The 20320-nt window shown below is 40.1% G+C and overlaps 1 protein-coding gene across 2 annotated transcripts; it reads right to left on the reverse strand.

Moving 5' to 3' along the window:
• Nucleotides 1-3338: 3338 nt before the first annotated feature.
• Nucleotides 3339-19483, reverse strand: LOC143416852 (histidine N-acetyltransferase). Of its 2 annotated transcripts, none has more exons than XM_076882520.1 (5): nt 17801-19483; nt 12637-12862; nt 12028-12252; nt 11575-11918; nt 3339-11053 (listed from the first exon to the last, which is right to left on the reverse strand). In XM_076882520.1, the coding sequence occupies exons 2-5, from the start codon at nt 12850-12852 to the stop codon at nt 10825-10827; spliced, it is 1014 nt and encodes a 337-aa protein (XP_076738635.1). In that variant the 5' UTR covers nt 12853-12862; nt 17801-19483; the 3' UTR covers nt 3339-10824. The 2 variants fall into 2 exon arrangements, with proteins under 2 accessions (XP_076738635.1, XP_076738636.1); XM_076882521.1 differs by lacking the exon at nt 17801-19483 and adding an exon at nt 12988-13005.
• Nucleotides 19484-20320: the final 837 nt, after the last annotated feature.

Below are 20320 nucleotides of genomic sequence, written 5' to 3' on the forward strand. Positions count from 1 at the left end.
TGCTGGTGGTGGAGATGAAGGTGGCTTGAATGGAGCTTGAGTGATGAGAGGTGGAGATGAGGTGGATTGGACAAAATGTGTGTGCAAAAGACAGATGCACAGTAAGATCTCGAGAACACAGCATGGATGCTGATTGGCCTGGAGAAGGTGATTAGCCTGGACACACAAACAGCTTGACACTGTGAGAAAGTCAATGTGATAAACCTTAGATTCATCCAGCAGCACCTGAGAGCGGACAGATGTAGGCCATAGATCTTTCTAATTGAATTTACACATAAGCTTCATACATATTTGTCATACTTTTGGGGACAAACCATCCAAAAGGCACTTAGAGCAGCCTTCGCGTCACCAGCGGCCTGGATGTCAGTCTTCCAGTGGCATCAGTTTCCTCACTTGACAGCCTCATAAATATGGATAAAATATCACAGTTGCCCCCTAGTGGCTTGCTGCAGTATAGGTATGATCCTTTTAACACTGACAAAGGCTGAGACCCTACAAAGGGTCCCTTTGTAGCAGGGGTCACTAACTCCAGTCCTCGAGGGCTGCTGTCCTGCAACCTTTCCATGTGTCCCTGTTGCAACACACCTGAATAAAATTATTGCCGTAAGTCATTAACAAGAGTATAGAACTTGACAGCATGCTGACGTGGCAGCCTCTAACCCTACTCAAGTAAATTTAAGTGTTAGGAAAAGTGTACTTTTAAAATACTTGCACCATGTTCATTCACTCATGAGCTGCTGTAACATGAATCAAAGGGCTGAACTGCCACTTCAGCATGCAGAGCACCACTTTCTATCCCTGAGTTGCCTGACGTTTTGTCAGGATGGCTTTAAGGCATCTAAACTTTTCCCTTGGCCTCACCAAACTCCTCCCACACCCGAGTTTTTGCTTCAGCCACTGCCTGAGCCGCATTCTGCTAAGCTGCCAGTACCCATCAGCTACCGCCAAAGTCCTGTAGGCTAACCAAGCCTGATTCAACGCTCTCCTCAGCTTGATGGCCCCCTTCTCTGGTGTCCACCGTCTGGTTCAGGGGTTACCACTGTGACAGGAGCTGACTGTAGCAGTCTCAGCAATGGAGGTGCTGAATATGGTCCGTTCAGTGTCCCCAGCCTCCATAAAAATACCACCAAAGCTCTTCAGGCCTCTGCCAGGCGTCCCCAGCAGAGGCCTGCTATAGCTTTGGACGTGCCACGTCTGTCCAGCGTCTTCCCTGCCACCCGATCCAACTCACCACCAGGTGGTGATCAGTTGACAGCTCCGCCCCTCTCTTCACCCAATTGTCCACGACATATGACAGCAGATCTGATGATATGATGCCACCCTTATGTTCAAACATGGTGTTCATTATGGAAAAACTGTAGTTTCCACAGAAGTCCAATAACAGAGTGTGAAAGACGCACGGCAGACACGACCACTCGCTCATGCTTTTCAGCATACTTTTATAAACCACGGTTGCTGTTACACACAACACGGCTACATCTCTGCAGCTCACTGCCGGACACATACCAACAACAACCACAACAGTCAGTCAGCACAGACTTTAGGCCGGCGAGGTGTGAGTGCAGATGCTGTTTCTAGTGTAAAGCACTTTGTTTAAATGTGCTATATAAATAAAGTTGTATTGTATTGTATGCCGTGCAGGTGAGTCTGCCTCCCCTGCAGACCACGCCCTGCACACAGAGCACTGCTCCAGTTCAGATCAGGTCCCAGTCACGCCCCTCCAGGTCTGATCTGATGCTGAGAGGAGGGAGGTTGGGGAGAGAAGGGCTTTGTCCACGACACAGTTATCTCTGTTCCTTGTAGATACACTGAAATAGGAAAGGAGGCAAATCCTTGGAAGCTGTAATCCAGTGGAAAACTCCTTTGAGGTTATACGCCAACATGGCAACAATGAGCAGAGACAGATATAAAACTACTGTGTGAGTCCACAGTGTTCGGGCGATGGCTGCTCCTCTAGCAATTCTTGCTGTAATTTCCAGCTGTGGAGTCCCAGGGCAGCGCTTATGTCCTCTTCCTCATGTAAGGAAACCCCAAATGTTCCTAGGCATATTCTTTTATACTCGCCCACATGCACCCTCGTCTTCCTCCTCCCCTCTTTCTCTCTGAAAGTCACATCTCCTGAGATGACAATCACCCAGTGTCCAGACACATTATCCTCTCTCTCTGACTTTTCACCACTTTAACTACAGCAGAGGTTACTTCATTAAAATCATCTTTAATCATTTTAACATGATTTCTTTTTAGCTCAGTTACACAGGAATGCTTTTCCTCACCTTACTCTGTCAGTCACAGTATCCTCAACTTATTTTTAAAAATCATGTTAAAAGTCAGGGATTCTTACATCTTACTGTCTTTTACAATCTCTCTCTAACACACACACACACACACACACACACACACACACACACACACACACACACACACACACACACACACACACACACACACCATATCTACCATGCTCCCAAACACACACAGAGACAGGGACACATCGTTGCCATAACAGTGCCAATTTTCTTACTCATCATATTTATTCTTTATTTCTTAATAATACTGTGATTAGATTTGAGCAGGATTAACTGTTGTCATGATCACATGCAGATAGATGTTATAGCGCTCTATTACCTGGATATTAAGTCCTGTTGTCTCTCTCTCAGATGTAATGAGAGGACTTCTATCCCACCTCACTCAGCATACCTCATGGTCATTGCCCGGACACTTTTTCACTTACCTTTTGTTCTTTGCATATAATTAGCGTCCCTTCCACTCTTCTAAGTTGCTCCACTCTTGCTTTTTGTGTCCTGTATAAATAGCATTGTTGTAGATAGCTCTGGGTTAGTGTATCTACTCAGATCCACCCTCTGTGTGTTGGTATACATGCCAGCATACTTTAATAAACACATCACCAGTTAGGTTCTAAGAAGTTTTTGTCCAGCGCTGTAGAAATCCCTTTGCAGGTATAAAAATACAATGTTACATCCATCAAACCTTTTTATCTTTGGTATTTTTTGTAGATTTGACTAAAGAAGGGAAAATATGTGTTTTTGTAACAAGCTGCTTATAAGACTGAAAATTAGAAAACACAAACAAAAAGCAGCAAATGACCTTCAGAAAGCTTTTCCATTTATAGATGTGCTTGATGTTTGTAGCCTTAAACTAAAGCCAGCTAAATTGTGTTTTAATTTAAACTCCTGTCACCTCACTCTCTAAAGACAGGAAATAACACGACTCCTTCAAATGTGGAACTATGTCTTAACAGATATCAGCTATTCGCTAATCCTCAGAGTATTTAAAAACATCTTAAACAGAAAGAGAAAAATAATGTCGAAGAAAACACAGACTCGTTACTTGCCTTTACTTAAAATACAACAAATGAGAAAGGTTTGTTCATGTCATTCTAGAGGTCCCAGGCCTTATCATTCAAGACATGTTTAAGCAAGCAATATAAATGAAGCACAGGGAAGGCTGAAAAGTACATATAGTCAAGATTTGCATCACTGAACACATGAAAAGAAAAGGTTTTTTGAATACTACACATTTTTGCATCACAATTGCTAATCTAACTTCTTAAAAATGTATCTTATTTCTATTTTGCATGTAACATTATTAGTTTTCAAGGTTTCTAATGACAACACAGCTGTTAATGTACGGGAGTAAAAAGAATAATATTTTCCTCTGAAATGAAAACTTATTGGGTTTCACAAAATGGAATCACACACACATAAAGTAGCTACAACACTAAATGTACGAGTATATTTTGTTATCTCCTGGTTTTATAATAAACCCAAACCTGCATCATAGTTTCAGCACACGTTAAACAATGTTTGTTCTGTTAATCTGTTAGTCTGTTTAGAGAATAAAATATATGATTTCATTTTCATGTGTAACTGCTCTACATGTCTCCTGTGACGTGGTTCACGTTCGAAGGAACAGACTGACAGAGTTTTGACGTTTTACATTATGACGCTGCATCATTGTTTTTGCACATTGAGATGTGTGACAAGAACGTGAGGTTGAGACTGCTTTACATATGATGGGAGCTTAGCTATTATTGCCAAAGACAATTAAAGTGCATGTTGCTTACCCACTAACTTAATGGCATATACAGCAATTCATAAAACATACATTAATATAATACTTTGCCCTATAATGCCTTTGTCTTTGTTTATTTACTTGTATACTAAGTAAACAATCCTCACATCTTTAAGACAAAGTGATATAACTGACCTCAAATTAAATAGGTTATTATAGGTTATTTAACAAACCAGGCAAAGTTTAAATGAATTTTCAAACAAGTCTTGCATTGAAAACAACAACAACAACAACAACAAAAATTGCCGCTCTTTCATAAATTCATTCAGATAACCAGTTCAGCATGAAATTTGGCACTTTTTCCAGCTTTCCTGTTGCACACACGGCTCAGTCATGAGCACGAAATCGCCTGAACATATTCTTTTTGTGTGGTATTTACTGCGTAAATGAGTCTAAGCAAAGAAAAGGCATGAAAACGATGGAAGCCTGTCTGATCTATGACTTAGTCGTTTAATATACTGTCCCCAATTCATATCCTCAGGCTTGAAAGCAGCACAGGTGCTGAAGCCAATCTTAAGCTGACTGAATTGATATTAAAATATTTTGTTCCTATTGTCCGAACAATTAAATATGTCATTTGATTTGTGCTTGCTGGTGATTTGTGCCAGTGTCAGCTGTAAAGTGTCGTAATTCTTAAACTGACAAACGGCTTTTTAAATATCTAATTGTCCAAAAGTAGCAATGAACCACTGGAACATGGACAATGAAAATCCCTTAGGTTGTGTGTATGTTTCTGTAGTTTTCTAACCTCCAAGCACAGGATCCTGCAAATAACTAAATACAAAATCGTGTGTATTGACTGTGCAACCACTGTCTTTTACAGAAGCTAGCATACCGAAGAATCATGGCTGTTTTCTCAACAGCAACCAAATTGTTGTGATTATGTCGATTTAGTTTGTTAATAAGGAAATAAGTTTTAGGTGGAGATCTGCAAACTTTGCCTAACACTACGCAGCTTTTTGTGTTTGCATTGATAAAACTGCTTCATTTGCATTTCCTATATGTGCAGTTTGAAGTTATGTGTGAGGACCACAAAATGGAAAACATGTTAATGTTATGCCCAAATCTGTAAAAGTATCAGTGAATTAACACCCCAAACGTTTGCATTTAAACAAATTATGAGTTTGAGTGTATAACAAATTCGTTAGACCACCAAATGTCACGTTTATACCAAAGTCTTGGTAATTATTTGTTTTCTGTGTTTCTGTGCTGGTCAGTCCACCAGTATGCACAAGCTGTGTAATCAGAATTATATGTTAAGTGTTAAAATATAATTAATGTTGTTACCCATGGGTTTTCAAATTTACTGGTTAACACAAAAAACAAAATAATAATAATGATGGTAATAATTGTTATGCACTTTTTTATTTAGTTGCCAAATTACATTTTTTTTCTTGCATTTCTGAACAGAAGTTTTACTGGTTGAATATTATGATTCATTCATTTTAGACTTTTTAGGAAAGTCCAATGTGCTGGATTAATTTTGGGTGTAAAAATGTTAATTTAGTTTATTATTATAAATAACAATATGAATTTATTTGTAAACAGGTTTCGACAGATTTCTAAAATATTTGTGTTTTGTTCTTATTCTGACAGGAGGCCTAATAAACTTGTTAACCAACGTAGAGAGGAACATGTTGCAGAGCTGCACAGTTTGCTAATGAATGTGGTCACATTCTCTGCAGTCGCTTTCCAATAAATACACGATTTTTTTCAGAGCCAAACACCTTGTTCATATATTTTTTTTATGACAAAAAGTAACTAAGCTTGATCCATTTCTTTGCCTAAGTTAGCCCTAGTTGCTATTAAAAGATACATTTAAGCTTATCAAAATGTTTATTTGATTGTGATTAAAATACGTAGCAACTTATTTAATATATGCTTCAAAGATTTGAATGTCTCAGTGTGTATTTAAGACTATAAAATGAACTTATTGTTGTTTTTTTCAGTTGTTCCCTGCAATGACTTCTTGTGATTACAAAAATCAACCTAACAAACTGACTTCTCATTACACAACAGCAGTAGAAAGTTATGGTACATTATGAAAACTAGTGGTTGGTTGAGTCACAGCTGGGAAACAAATTTCAGTTATTTTGATTTAAAAGTGGAGGAAACATGGAATACGGGATTAACCGGCAGTCAGCAGTCACATTGTAACAAAGTATTTTGTTCACCAGTAAACAACAAAGAGTCTTGTTTATGAGTAAGACTGAGAAGCAGCAGAAGAGGCAGACGTTTATAGGGTTGGCCAGGCTGAAAGCATTGCTTACAGCAGTGTGAGACAGAGGGATACTGTCAACGTTACTCTCTTCTGGCACACTGGCTTAGCTGAGGATATACTTTCTTTGGTTACAACCTATCGAGTGAAAAGCTGACTGCCTGTCTTGTTAGAAATGTGCTGAGGATGTGACGACTCAAAAAGCAGGATGAATTCTGTGTAAAACTAAAGATTTATCTTTCTTATAAAACAGACACAGTCATCCTTTCACGTATATTTGCATACCAGAAGAAGAAGGTAGTCAGAGTCAAGATTAAAGCTTGCCAAGGCAAGGAAACTAGTTTTTACAAATGAAAGTGTATTTCTAAAAAGATACACACTATTTACCTGGTCTCACTCTCTCTCTGTATTTGGTCATTTAAATAGAGAAATAGAGATATAATACGTGGAGATGCAGATGTAATTTCAATTCTGTTCGGTGAAGAATTATAAAGAACAGTTAGGCCATAAAGCTTCCTCGTAAAAATGAAATATGCTGTAGATAAAGCACTAATGCAGTACAGACAGGTGAGACTCTACCAAATTGAACACATTTGTGCTGGAATTTGGTGGTAAAGTAACATTTTAGACAAAATAGACCAAAAAAACTTTATATGATGATGGCGCTGATTTCAAAAGCCAAAGATTTTTCCTTAGAACACTTTTCAGGACAATCATGCAAACACATCCAGCAGAGCACACTTAAATAGCCTATAAAAGTAACACTAAAGCTGTTTCTCATTGTGGATCGAAACATTTTGCATTAAAAAGCAGTCGAGTTTGTGTTTAAAGTGTTGTGATTTTATTGGGCGAGGTCTAGCTGTACACAAACTAATATTATCTTTGAAAAAGATCCTTGAAGGCTACTTGACATTAAAAATGTAACAATATACTAAATCATTTGTTAACGCAAACTTTTACTTTCATAACGTTCGTCTCTGTTTTATACAAAGCCAGTAAGCTGCACAGTCATCAGTGAAGTATTTTTGAAACATTAGCATTTTTGTTTGGCATTGTTGTAAGAAAGTACTCAAGCCTAAATTTGTCTTACCTTTTAAGAAGTTAATAATGGTATTGCAGCAGTTACATATGAACTCAGTAACATGTGTTTAAAAGAAAAAACATAAACCTGTCCATATTTGACCTGTCCATTCCTGCTGTTGACATTCCCAAGGTAATGCTGGTTAAAGATGATGTTACCCAAAATTAGTAAATTACTAAAGCGCCCTTCATAATGTTTGGGACAAAGTTTTGCCTTTGGACAACTCCACAGTGGATTGTAAATTAAAAAAAACTGTGATTGATGAGCTGACAGTCAGCTCTAATTTAAAGGGTTTAACAGAAAAATTCAATGACTTGTTTTGCAAAGCCCCATTTTCAGAGGTTCAAAATTTCTGGGATAACATAAATTTATGTCTTAACATCAATTTTAAGACACTTTAAAAAACGAAGGACTGCATTTTTCAACCAATGTCTGCTTGAAGTCTAGAAACAATGGACATCAGCAAATGTTGTTTCCTTTGAGTTGCTCAGCTTGATCTTTACTCAAGACAAAAATAGATTTCCCTCTATGTGCTGACATACCACTTTGGATTTAATCCTCAGTTATTATGAAACTGTGGCCCTCTTCTACAGTGTGTCCTGAGCTCTGGCTCTCTCTCCTACCCCCTGCTGGTTGCAACAGATGGCTGTCAGTCCCTGAGCCCTGTTCTCCTCGTCGGCTGACTGTTGGGGCTTGCTCTCTATGTTTCAGGGTCTTTACCTTAACACCTAAAGCTCCTTGAGGTGGCTGTTGTGATTTGGTGCTTGCTGGGTTGAGACATGTGAGACTTGGGCATGGAAGAACGTCCCGTTTCTTTTACCTTGAGAAACTGTTGGGTTGCTTTTTCAGTATGATTTGGGTCCTAATCTGTTTGCACTGTTAGTGCTGTCTGATCATTTTCTGTCTGAGCATCGTTTGGTTAGGTCTGAGCAGAGAATAAAGCGCTGCACACTTCACAATGAATTCTGCTGCTTCTATCAGCAGTCACGTTGTCAGTGACCCAGTTTCACTGGCACGATGCTGGCTCCACCATGTTAGGCAGATGCTGTGTGTAACAGTCACAATTGTGTGGTGTCTCTTTAAGACAACTTAAGTTAATGTTAATGATGTCACAAGTGTGCGCCACTGCTCTCTGTAGTGTGGGAGAAGTGTGCTTGCACATGGACGTATGGACTGAGATGGACCTCATATCTTTATCTCCTAACTCAAAGTAACGTTACAGGTTGTATGAACACAACTCGCCTTGTAAGGTTGGTGAAGAGTGTGTTTATTAAAGGATGAGCACTGTGTATTTTTGCGTTTTGTGGGAGAAACATTTCGTCATCACCAGGTGACTCCTTCAGTCTCAGCTGACTGCAGCTTTCAATCTTATAAACAGGATATTTGCATAATGACTGAAACCAGCCCACTGAAGGAACAATGGGCTGGGAGGTCAGTTCCTTAATCTTAATCATGCAGATTCTCATGACCATTGATCAACAACCACTGATCAAAACCCACTGATCAATAACCATGAGCACCATTCACAGAGAGTTGGGGAATGGCTGCAATCACAGCATTGTAAGATGGTGACAGATGTACCCTTAGGCCCCCTCCTCGATTCAGAGATGGTCTTTCTCTTTTCACGTAAATGGCCTCCGTGACTCCGCCCTCAAACCAGCGTTCCTCCCTGTCCAGGATGTTACATCCTCATCATTGAAAGAGTGTCCACTGGCCTGTAGGAGTAAATAGACTGCAGAGTCCTGGCCTGACGAGGTGGCTCTTCTGTGTTGTAGCCAGAGGTTGTTTGGTTTCCCCGATGTATAAATCCTGGCAATCCTCCTGCACTTAACAGCTACACTATGTTACTCTGTTTGTGTCGGGGGACCCGATCCTTGGGGTGGACCAGCTTTTGGCGCAGCGTGTTTTGGGGTTTAAAAGCCACAGAGACCCGGTGTTTAGAAAAAATCAACTGCTCCGATACTCCTGACACATACGGGATCACTACAGGTTTTCTCTTAGTCAGCCGTTGTCCTTCTCTCCTGGATTGGCTGGACCTTTCCAGCCAATTTCCTGCTATTTATAAGGTTGGGGAAACCTGCAGTCAGCTGAGACTGAAGGAGTCACCTGGATGAGTGACGAAACTTTTCTCCCACTGAAAACGTCCAGATGAACAGAATCAACCTTTGGTAATGTCGACGTTCTTCACCTGCAAGATTTTGTTTTAAAATTACAGTAAATTTACAGTGAAACACTTTGAATTATGATTAACCTTCAAATATTATGTCTGCTTTCTTTTTCACTAAATAACAGTGAAGCAGGCCTCACCTGCCACAAAAGCATCTGTCAGTCAATTGTTCCATTTATTTTTGAACATCTGAAAGGTGGGGGGACTACGCCATTTTATACTATACAGCTCATGCATAATTTTTGTAAAACCCCTTAAATTAAACCTGAAAGCTTGCACTTCAGTAACATATTGATTTGTGATTTCCACAGTGGTGCTGTTTAGAGGCAAAGCTGCAAAAATGTGCTGTCTTTGCCCCGAACATTCTGGAGGGCGCTGTTTTTGATCCCAAACGATTGATTCTCGATATAATGTAGACACAACCTTCAAGGGTAGTTTTAGTAAAGTGCCTTTAGAAATGTGCAGATTTGACAACCCAATTCAGCATTACACATATTTAGAATTTCCATATTTACACAGAGAACAGAATTGAAAATGAGCTGTTGCACTTTGTTTGCACAATTTTACTTTACGACAGTGTGTGGGAAAAGTATCCTCACGTTCATCACTTTTTAATTTTTTTACATCTTTGTAGCTCAACTGCAATAGGGTCCGCGCAAGACTTATAGCAATGACAAAAACAGTTTGCTTTTTATTCAGTGAAATTAAAGAACTTTTCTAACTTCTGATTGAATTCACGACCTCTCGTCAGGACAATAATCCTCACGTGTATTCGCATCCTATGTGACTCTGTTGGACTCTATCAGATTTGATCATTCTTTGAAAATCATTTAAAAAAACAACAGGGTGTTTTAGTGCTTTTCCACAAGTCCATTTTAGATCCATGGAAAGAGGTATTTGTGTTATTTTGTTCCTTCTCTTGTTTTTTGAGGAAACGACATGTTAAATACACCTCAGTAGCAAAATCAACGCGTCCAGTGTACCAGTTAATTACTATAAACTTTATAAATTCGGCATTAATCATAGACCTATTGTAGTTGATTACATGATGTAGATGATTTTAAGTTCCCATCATGTGTCTGTGTATTGTTAGTTCTTCAAGGTTTTGTTTTGTATCTAAAACTACATTTTGTTTACTTGATTTTGCTCCTCAGTACAGAGTGTTGTGTTTATTTGTATTTGTGTTACTTTCTTGTTGTTTAAACCCTTGTCTTCCTTCCTGTCATGCCTCGACAACTTCTCCTTATTTGCATCCACCTTCTGCAACTAGATGAGATCACACTCCACCACGCATTGCTCAGTATACTCTTTCACCAGCTCCACACTCAGGGTGTCGTGGCAGAATTCAGCCATGGCCTTCCAAAGCGGTGGGTCTAGGAACATCTGGCACATCACATGACCCTTCAAGGTGGCAGTATGGCGCTGCAGGTGGTACAAGAACTGCTGTCGAGCCAGGGCGAGGTCTTTACCAAACATGTCGATGTTCAGGTAATACCTGGTTAAAGAAAACATCATGACTGTGTGAAAACAGTTTCCCATTCTTAGCAGTATGATTGTAAATGCAATGACCACATTATAGAAACAACACGTTCTCATCCCAAAACGTAACGTTCGACGCCATGTGCCAAATCGTCGGTATGTTACGCAGTCGGACACATGAGAACCATTTGGAATGAAACATGTAAATTTATTTTGCTTTCTCATCATTAATCGCTTTGGAAACACTATCTAATACAATTGAGACTGTGGTTAAGGTTAGGGCTGCAATACACGGTGCATATCATAGGTGCTATGGGACGCCTCAGGACGTGACAAATCGTCAGTATGTTACGCGTTGGGAATAAGAACGGTCTCTATAGAAACTATCTGTACCGTGTAGAAAAAAGTGAAATTGTTGTGCTCCCTAGTGATACTATTAAAAGTTGCTATTATAGACAATGGTTCGTGTTACTGTCAGTACACTTGCTTCAGCAACATCCATTTAGTCCTATCAATAAATGAAGAAGGAACATTTACCAGTCATCTCCAATGGGGACCCTGAATGGGAAGGTACAGAGGCTGGCCACAGTAGGATTGGACACATCATCCACCATCCAGTCAATCTCCTTCTTTAGTAGGATTGCCATGTTACTGGGCAAAAGCTTGAATGGCTGCCAGTCTTGAATGATGGTTGCGTTAGGGAGGACCCCGTGCATCAGGTCACTGTTTAAGTACAGCTGCTGGATTGCTGTATGGTCCAGATGCACTGGAGGAGGACTGGAGCAAAAGGTGGACAAAGTGGATTCATTGTCTCCTTCTAGACCAAATTCAGAGAGATGCAGCTTGAGGTCTTCAGCTCTGAAGCGCATCAGCAGGATTCCCTGGAGAGAGAAAAGGCAGCATTGAAAGCATGCAAACAGCCCAAAAAGGCTCATGATGACTAAGAAGCCATTTAACATCAGGACAGATCAAAGCATTTATTTACTCTACCTGCTTAGTTATGATGCGGTACTTTTCAAAGTCCTTTGGTCCAAGCTTATCATCACGGGTCAAGCGGCATACTTTGACCTCTGGATACCTAGATTTAACCAGCTCAGCACAAAAGCGTAGCAGAACACCTGCCACGCCCTTGCCCCTTTCCTGGGGGGCAACACGGAGACCTTCCACCAGCATGGTCTCCCCCTCATCGATGACACAGACAGACTCCAGAGCAATCTACCAAGCAATCAAACAAAGGAAGATAACAGACAAGAAATTACAAGCCATCACGCTGACATGGATACCTTTAATTACTTATTTATCTAAGGGGCCAACTCTGCTAGTTTGTGAGGAAGTCATATCTAGTTGCCGGGTGTTTTACTCAAGCTCATAGTAGCAAGTTTGGCGGTCCATTAATAGGAGAGATAATTTACTTAATTATGTGCTCCAATCAACAAACAGCATTCAGATATATGTTTTTTTTTTATGTTTTATATGTATAGTAGATGTATATGTAGAATGCAACCTGCTGAGGTTTCAGGCTGGCTGGGTCATTTATCAGGGTGATGCTTTACAGCCATTTATCCAGTGAACTGAACTTTTACTACTGAGTGAACTTACCACTTTTCCATGTTTGCGTGCCAGTATAACTGTACGGTTGGTATCCTGCAGCCAGCTAGTGTATCTAGTAGGTAGATAGTCAAGGCCTCCATAGATGTCCTGGCTCATAGCCATGATTTCATCAAAGTCCTCCTCAGTTGCCACAGTAAACTGAAGGCCTGCCTGGGACAGGGCCTCTGGGAGCTGGGGCATATTCAGGCTGGTATCAATCTTCATCTTGGAACAACTGATAAGATAAAAATGGAAGAGATATTATTGTGGACTATATTAAATCATATTTTGTGCTTCAGAGCGGGATGTCATTCTCGCGTAATCAAAAATAATTAGCCACAGATAAGTAAATCATTTTACCATTTTCTGAAAGCAGAATATAACAGACCTCAAGGTGTATGGCTGGTGAACCAAGTTCACCGATTCCATCCTTAGCAAAGGGGACAAAACATTAAACACTTTAGTATTAACCACACCAAGAGACACACATTCATTATTCAAAGGCACTAACCAATAGGAAATCAAACATACATGAGAAGAAGAATTAGGAGCTGATTGCTTCTGCAAATTGGATTGCAGATTTTCGCATTAGTGGAGAGGCCGTGCATGTAAAATAAGAGGTTCTATCTCGGACAGAGTCCAGAAGAGTCCTTGTTCATTAACCAAATTATTTAACAGCACATGTTTTCTTTCTCACAACACTGTGGGAAAGCCCCTGGTTTGGACCGGGTCTATCGTTGGTTCCATTCAAATACAATCAGTGCTCAAATGCTTTACGGATCACGTCTCTGATGTTAAGTAACACATTTTTCAATTCAATCCAATTTTACTTATATTGCAATAGTTCACAAAAACAGCCACTATAGGTGCTTTATATTAGAGAGAGAACCCCAGAAATAAGCTGAGCAAGATTTTGGTGTTGATCGGGAGAAAGAACTCCAGTCGAAGAAAAGTTCAAGGAAGAGCCTGCATAGCATCAAATTATTATAAAGAAACCCAAAAAGTGCAGATTTGGGGAAGAAAGGTTTTGGCCATTGCAGCACAAAATCCAAGATGAACATGTCCTACTATGCATAGTAGAAAAAATTCAGCTTAAAGACAATAAAGCCTTTCTCTTGAAATTACAGCCCCACTTCAAAGACTGAAATATCTCTCTTTTACTACCAATGAAACATCAAGGAATGTGAAGAACAATAGCTGCACATCACTTTGAGAGGTGATCATGAATTGGGACGTTTACCTTACATCAACCTGACATCAACCACCTCGGTAGACATACCATTGCATGTCAATTTGTGTAGCAGTGGGTGGAAAATACAAGACTGTGGCAACAGCAAACCACAAGGCCTCAAACACTGAACCACAAAGGGAAAAAGAGGGATTTTGCCGTATGTTCAGAAGACACAGATTGTGCAACCTCTGAAAGAACATGATTGGAGCAACTTGGTCAACAATCTGCCAGCAGTTGCCATGAAAGAAGTGTTAACGGGGTTTTAGAGTTTACTTTCAGCTGGAAAAGATGATTCACAGTACAATAACATACTCGCAGCAGAGTACAGCCAGAGGCATAGACTGCACATCAAACCACGAGCAACTACAGTGAAGAAAATGAAAAGATCGTTGCCACAGAGTTATGACCCCAACTACAGACACAGAAGTGGTGAAATCCTGTGGTTCTGAAAACTCAAGTCCAATTCAACCACAGTTGTGGCTGAATCACAGAAGGGCAAGCAGAGAAGATGGCTCGTTTTTAATACTGTTTAATGTCGTATCATATTCTAAACATCATAAGTCTGTAGTGGCTGTCCTGTGTGGACCACATTACTACAACCTTTTCAAGCTTCATCTTATCTGCATCACACATGTTGGCCAAGCAAACTCGTCTGTTATGAATCTAAATTAGTGAAGATCATTTACTGGCTAATGCTCTCTGTGTTCCCATCTGAAGCATAGATCCTAACTGATCTCAGAGCAGTGAAAGCAGATTCAGCGGCAGCTTGCCAGGCATGCCATCATGTGCAAGCCACCAGGAAAAAAGCTGCTGGCCTCTCAGCTTGCACAGCTCCAGTCATTGTTAACAGGAGATGGACAAAACCGTCAAAACACAGAGAGCTGCAGTTTTCTATGAGATTGAAAGAAGCACAGTTTTCAGTGGCAACAACCAACTGTGGCCACAACATGGCAGTAATGTTAACTGACAGGTTAATATTACTGCCAGCGCTGTCTGAGATGAAAGGAGATAGATCGCTTTACTTTGGTATGTTTTAATTTATGTCTATTTTTAAACATTAGACTTTTGTATGACAGAGTATTGGGGTCACATTAAGAAAAAAATATTATTGATCATTCTGAGAATAAAGTCAAAATGTGGAGATTATACAGTTGTTTCGACAGCTGCTGTACCCTCTGAGTTTGTGAAATTGTTCTTCAGAATCGGTTTTAGTAACAAGGAAGGACGTCGTTTCTCTTTTAGCACATAAACACAGGGTGCTGAAAAGTATAAAGATGGTGGAGAAGCTACATGTGGTCAGAGAAACCACACAAACCTGGTCGAGTGGCTGATTTGCTTCACTGACTCATGTAAACAAGTCATTTTGCATAACGACTGTGATGGTCTGTGTTGAAACAACAACTGTAATCTGCATGTTTCAACTTTTTTCTCAAAATTGTATTTCAACTTTTTTTTCAAAATATTGAATAAATTGAATAAATTTCGACTTTATTCTCAAAATGATCAATAACATGTTTTTTCTTAATGTGGCCCTAAAACTCTGTTGTACTTGTCTTGCAGTATCACAAATTCTGAAATGTACAGTTTACAAATGAAGAACAGTTGCAAACTTTGCATAACAACCCATTGTAGACTACAACTTTTCCACAGTAAGATTAACCTCAAGCTCAAAGTGACAAAATCACACACAAAGAAAAAGAAATGACATTTGATTCAATATCTACCATTACAAAAACAAATATTTATTGTTCAATGTGAATACATAAGAATGCCATAGGGGCACTAAGGAGAAGCAACAACCTGTCCACATATTTCAGCATCTGTCAAACACAAAGCTGCTATGTTAAGCAATACATTTGTCTTCAGCCTCCACACACCTGCAGTACATAATTCTGTACTACTAGAATTGCTCACACTGAACACTTGTAATTATAAAATGTCAAAAATGTACAAAAATGGCCCAAGAGAATCAGATAACCTTTGATGAAAATTTAAAGAAAAGTAAAATATATGGATGAAATGTATAAAGACGTAACTCTGAGAGAATCCTGGAAAGTAGAGGAATGCTTAATTTGTACGCTAACAATAAACAGTGCCTGTAGTAAAACGTTGCACCGTCATTAGGTCGTATTTCTGTGTAACAACTGGATGTTTGTTTGTGGATTAATGTTCTAGATTTGAACCCCTCAGAACTTTGTGTTCTCTGGTTTCTTCCATGAATCCAAACACATTCATGTCGTTGGTGATATTTTTAATTAAGGTTGATGCAAAATAATTATGTCTTTAATGGAAGGCAGACTAGAGAGACTGAGACTAGTAAAGCATGATATATTTATTGTTTTCGTTATTGTGGCTGAGCTGGGTTATTATAAGTCTGTTTGTCTGGGTTTGTGATGTGCTGAAGCACTGGAGTGTGGACAGTTCATTGGGGAAGTGCAGGCTAACACAGAAATGCTAAACTTGTTCCTACAATCTATTAATCGGCCATGTGAGCTGCAAGGGCATTTGCAGTGAAAACACTGTCTGGTCACAACAGATTGAAATGTACACATTGGGGACGCTGGTATTTTTCCACCATGCCTTTGAAGCTGTGAGATGAGGTGCCATGCTTGGCTGAGTATCCTGGTCCTACCAGTGAGAGGAATGCTATTTTATTTTTGCCTTTCTGTCTCTCAAACACTTCTCTCGTGTTCCTAATGGTTCTCTCTCAATGGCTGGCAGTGTTCTCCAGACAAAATGGAATTGGGCAACACTGACTGACCATCTAACGTGCAACTATCAGTGCGGACCTACGTCTAGTTTTTGTCCGAGCTGCCCAAAGGAGCTTTAGAACTGGTGGCATGAAAACACAGCGGGAAAAAATGTAACCAAAAGATTCACAAAAACAAGGACCAGACCATGATGTGACTTTATTGGTGAGTCATGAAGAACACGCATTATTCAGTAATTTCAGTTCAGAAAAAAAAGGCTGCTGTTGGAAATGTAGGCAGTGTGCCTTTCACTCACAGAGCAGTAGTAGTGGTTATAATAAACATACACAGCATTTTAACCAAGGTGACAATAAGTTGAAAAGACTGTTCCTGGTATTAAATTTCTTACACTGGTCATCTTTGGTGTGAACCACAGTGTGAACAAACTTTTTGCTTTTATGCATCAGTAATGCTTAACAGTGAAGTGTGTACAGCTGCAGCTGTACTGAGGTTTACCCACTGTTGGGAGTCTCTATGTGTTATTCACTCAATACACGATTTTAAAGCATGTATAGGCTGTCACATGCACAGGTGGCAAAAACTGGAAAATGCTGGAAGCTGAAATGCCACCGAAGCACATCGCCCTCCATAAAGGCAAGGACAGCAATAGCTATCATTCAGTTTTATTAGTGCTGTCAGCGCTAAGCTTATTAAAATGCCGTTAACGCCATAACCACAAATCTCCATTAGCGAGTTACCATGGCATCAACGCGTTAGCGCGGTTAGCTCGTTGTGCATTTCACAAACGAAGAACAGTTTCAAACTGCGGTTATGGTGTTAAAGTCATTTTAACGAGATTAACGCTGACAGCACACATTTTTATACATTTTCTATGTGTGAACATATTCAGCTCTTTACAAGCAGAGAACGAGCCATGTGCTCAGCACACATTGTTGTTGTTATATGTTGTAAACATGCAGCCTCCTCATTGCACTCAACTGAGAAAGTACACTGACATTCTTTAACAACCTATGAAAAACGTTAGCTCACATGGTCAGTACACTCTGGTGAAGTCACATGTCACATACATTCATAATGAACATACCATCTTTTTTCTCTGCTAAGAAGCAAGAAAATATATTTGGAATGTTTCCAGCTTTCTTTTTTGTGTTTTGCACCAGTTAAACACAGAATTGTTTGGGCCATCACACTGAAAAGAACCCCAAATAGTACAAAACTCAAAGGAACACACCATGGATTCAGTTGGTTGGTCAAGTGATGACAACATGGACACCAAAATGATTCATGTCTCCTGGGTGCATCTGTGGCTCCAGTGCTTCATGCCAGTAGCCTCCATGTTGATGCAAAGACATTAGCATATCACTCTGTTGCATGATAGCAGGATCCGTTTCTCCCACGCAGCCCCGCCTATACATGAAACACACCATTGACACAAAGGCACCAGAAAATCATTAGTTTGTAAATCTGTCAATAATCATTCTGTGCTTGTTGTGATGACATTAAGACAACTGTGTCCTGCACTCAAACTATGTCACCTACGCTGGCTGGTTCTGTGTAGGATTAATAACAATTCAAGTAAATGTATAAAGTAACTGCACATTTCTATCATAGCCACAGCTAAGCTGATGTTGTTGTGTAACTGTGGAGAGCCTCGTAATCTGGTCTAGTTGTAATTTGTAAAGATTACAGAGATTAATGTATTTTAATAAAAGTTATTAACAAAGGCAGTTCTATATTGACACTGATGTTCCTGTCCCTCAACAGACAAATGACTAGTGCTCTCATTTTTGTGGTTGTGGGGTGACTATATAAAGAAAAACATTCCAACAGCACAGCCAGTGACTGAGCAGTCTCAAAGATCAATAGTGATTTCTATCGTAAAACTATGAGAAGTGATGACCTGAAACTTCACCTTCACAAATTATATTAAATGAAGTTTAATAAAGTAAATAAAGATGAAATGATCGAAAAGCTTTTTAAATACTAAAGTGGCCAAAACTGAATTCCAAAATGCATCTAAGAGCCTTCTGGGGGCAGCTGTACAGTTTTTTAGGATAAATGAATTGCAGTGCAATAAAGATGGATCCATACATGGGGTTATGGAAACTGTTAGATTTTTTTTTTTTTTTTGGAGATGAAAGAGTCTTTGTAAAAGCCTCAGCATTTCCACTAACTATTAATTATGATTGTGTATTGATGGCATGAAAACTTTTGCTTTTTCTTACAGTGAGCTGTTTGAAAGTGTCTGGATATTTAGTAGAATTCCTGGTAATGAAGAGAAGTCTGATGAACCCACTAAGTAGGTGATAAGCTGGTGAGGTAGAAGTAGACAGAAAATCCCCTCTGCTATATTTAAGAGCATACCTTGCACACACACATATGTGTTTGTATGTGTGTGTGTGTTTCTTTAGAATTCTCACTGAAGGCATCAAAACTATGAATGAACACATGTGGAATTATGTAGTAAACAAAAAACTGTGAAATAACTCGTGTTTTATATCTTAGATTATATCTTGGTAATATCCACCCTTTGCTTTGAGTCCTGCTTTGCTCCCTCTTGGCGTTCTCTCCATGAGCTTCATGAGGTCGTCTCCTGAAACGGTTTCCAACAGTCTTGAAGGAGTTCCCAGAGATGCTGAGCACTTGTTGGTCCTTTGCCTTCACTCTGAGCTCCATCTCATCCCAAACCATCTCCACTGGGTTTAGGTCAGGTGACTGTGGAGGCCAGGCCATCTGGTCAGCACTCCATCTCTCTCCTTTTTGGTCAAACAGCCCTGACACAGCCTGGAGGTGTGTTTGGGGTCATTGTGCTGTTGGAAAATAAATGATGGTCCAACTAAATACAAACTGGATGGGATGCATGTGGCTGCAGGATGCTGTGGAAGCCATGATGGTTCAGTGCGCCTTCAATTTTGAATAAATCTCCAACTGTGTCAGCAGCAAACCCCCCCCCCCCCCCCCCCCCCCACACACACACCATCACATCTCGTCCTCCATGCTTCACATTGGGAACCATGCATGTAGAGACCATCGTTCACCTTTTCTCTCTCACACAAAGACTCGGCAGGTGGAACCAAAGATCTCAGATTTGGACCCATCAGACCAAAGCACAGATGTCCTCTGGTCTAATGTCCACTCCTTGTGTTTCTCAGCAGCTGTTTGACCATAAAGGCCTGATTCACACAGTCTCCTCTGAACATGTAGAGATGTGTCTGCTACTGGAGCTCTGTGTGCATCTATCTGGGCTCTGATCTGAGCTGCTGTTAACTTGTGATTTCTGAGGCTGGTGACTCGGATGAATGTATCCTCAGCAGCAGAGGGGACTCCTGCTCTTCCTTTCCTGGGGCGTCCTCATGTCAGACAGTTTCATCGTGGTCTTGATGGTTTTTGTGACAGCACTTGGGGACACATTCAAAGTTTTAGCAGTTTTACAGCCTGACTGACCTTCAGTTCTTAAAGTAATGATGGGCTGTTGTTTCTCTCAGCTGATTGGTTCTTGCCATAATATGAATTCTAACAGTCGTCAAATATGGCTGTCAGCTGTGCACCAACCTGACTGCTGCACAACACACCTGATGGTCCCAACCTCATTAAGAAGGCAAGAAATTCCACAAATGAGCCCTGACAGGCTCACCTGTGAGGGGAAACACGTCAGGTGACGACAGCATGAAGCTCACTGAGAGAAGGCCGAGGGTTTGCAGCGCTGCCAACAAAGCAAAGGCTGGAACCTAAAATATAAAACATATTTATC

The sequence above is a fragment of the Maylandia zebra genome, linkage group LG3 (genome assembly GCF_041146795.1).
Source record: "Maylandia zebra isolate NMK-2024a linkage group LG3, Mzebra_GT3a, whole genome shotgun sequence".
Lineage (NCBI taxonomy): Eukaryota > Metazoa > Chordata > Actinopteri > Cichliformes > Cichlidae > Maylandia > Maylandia zebra.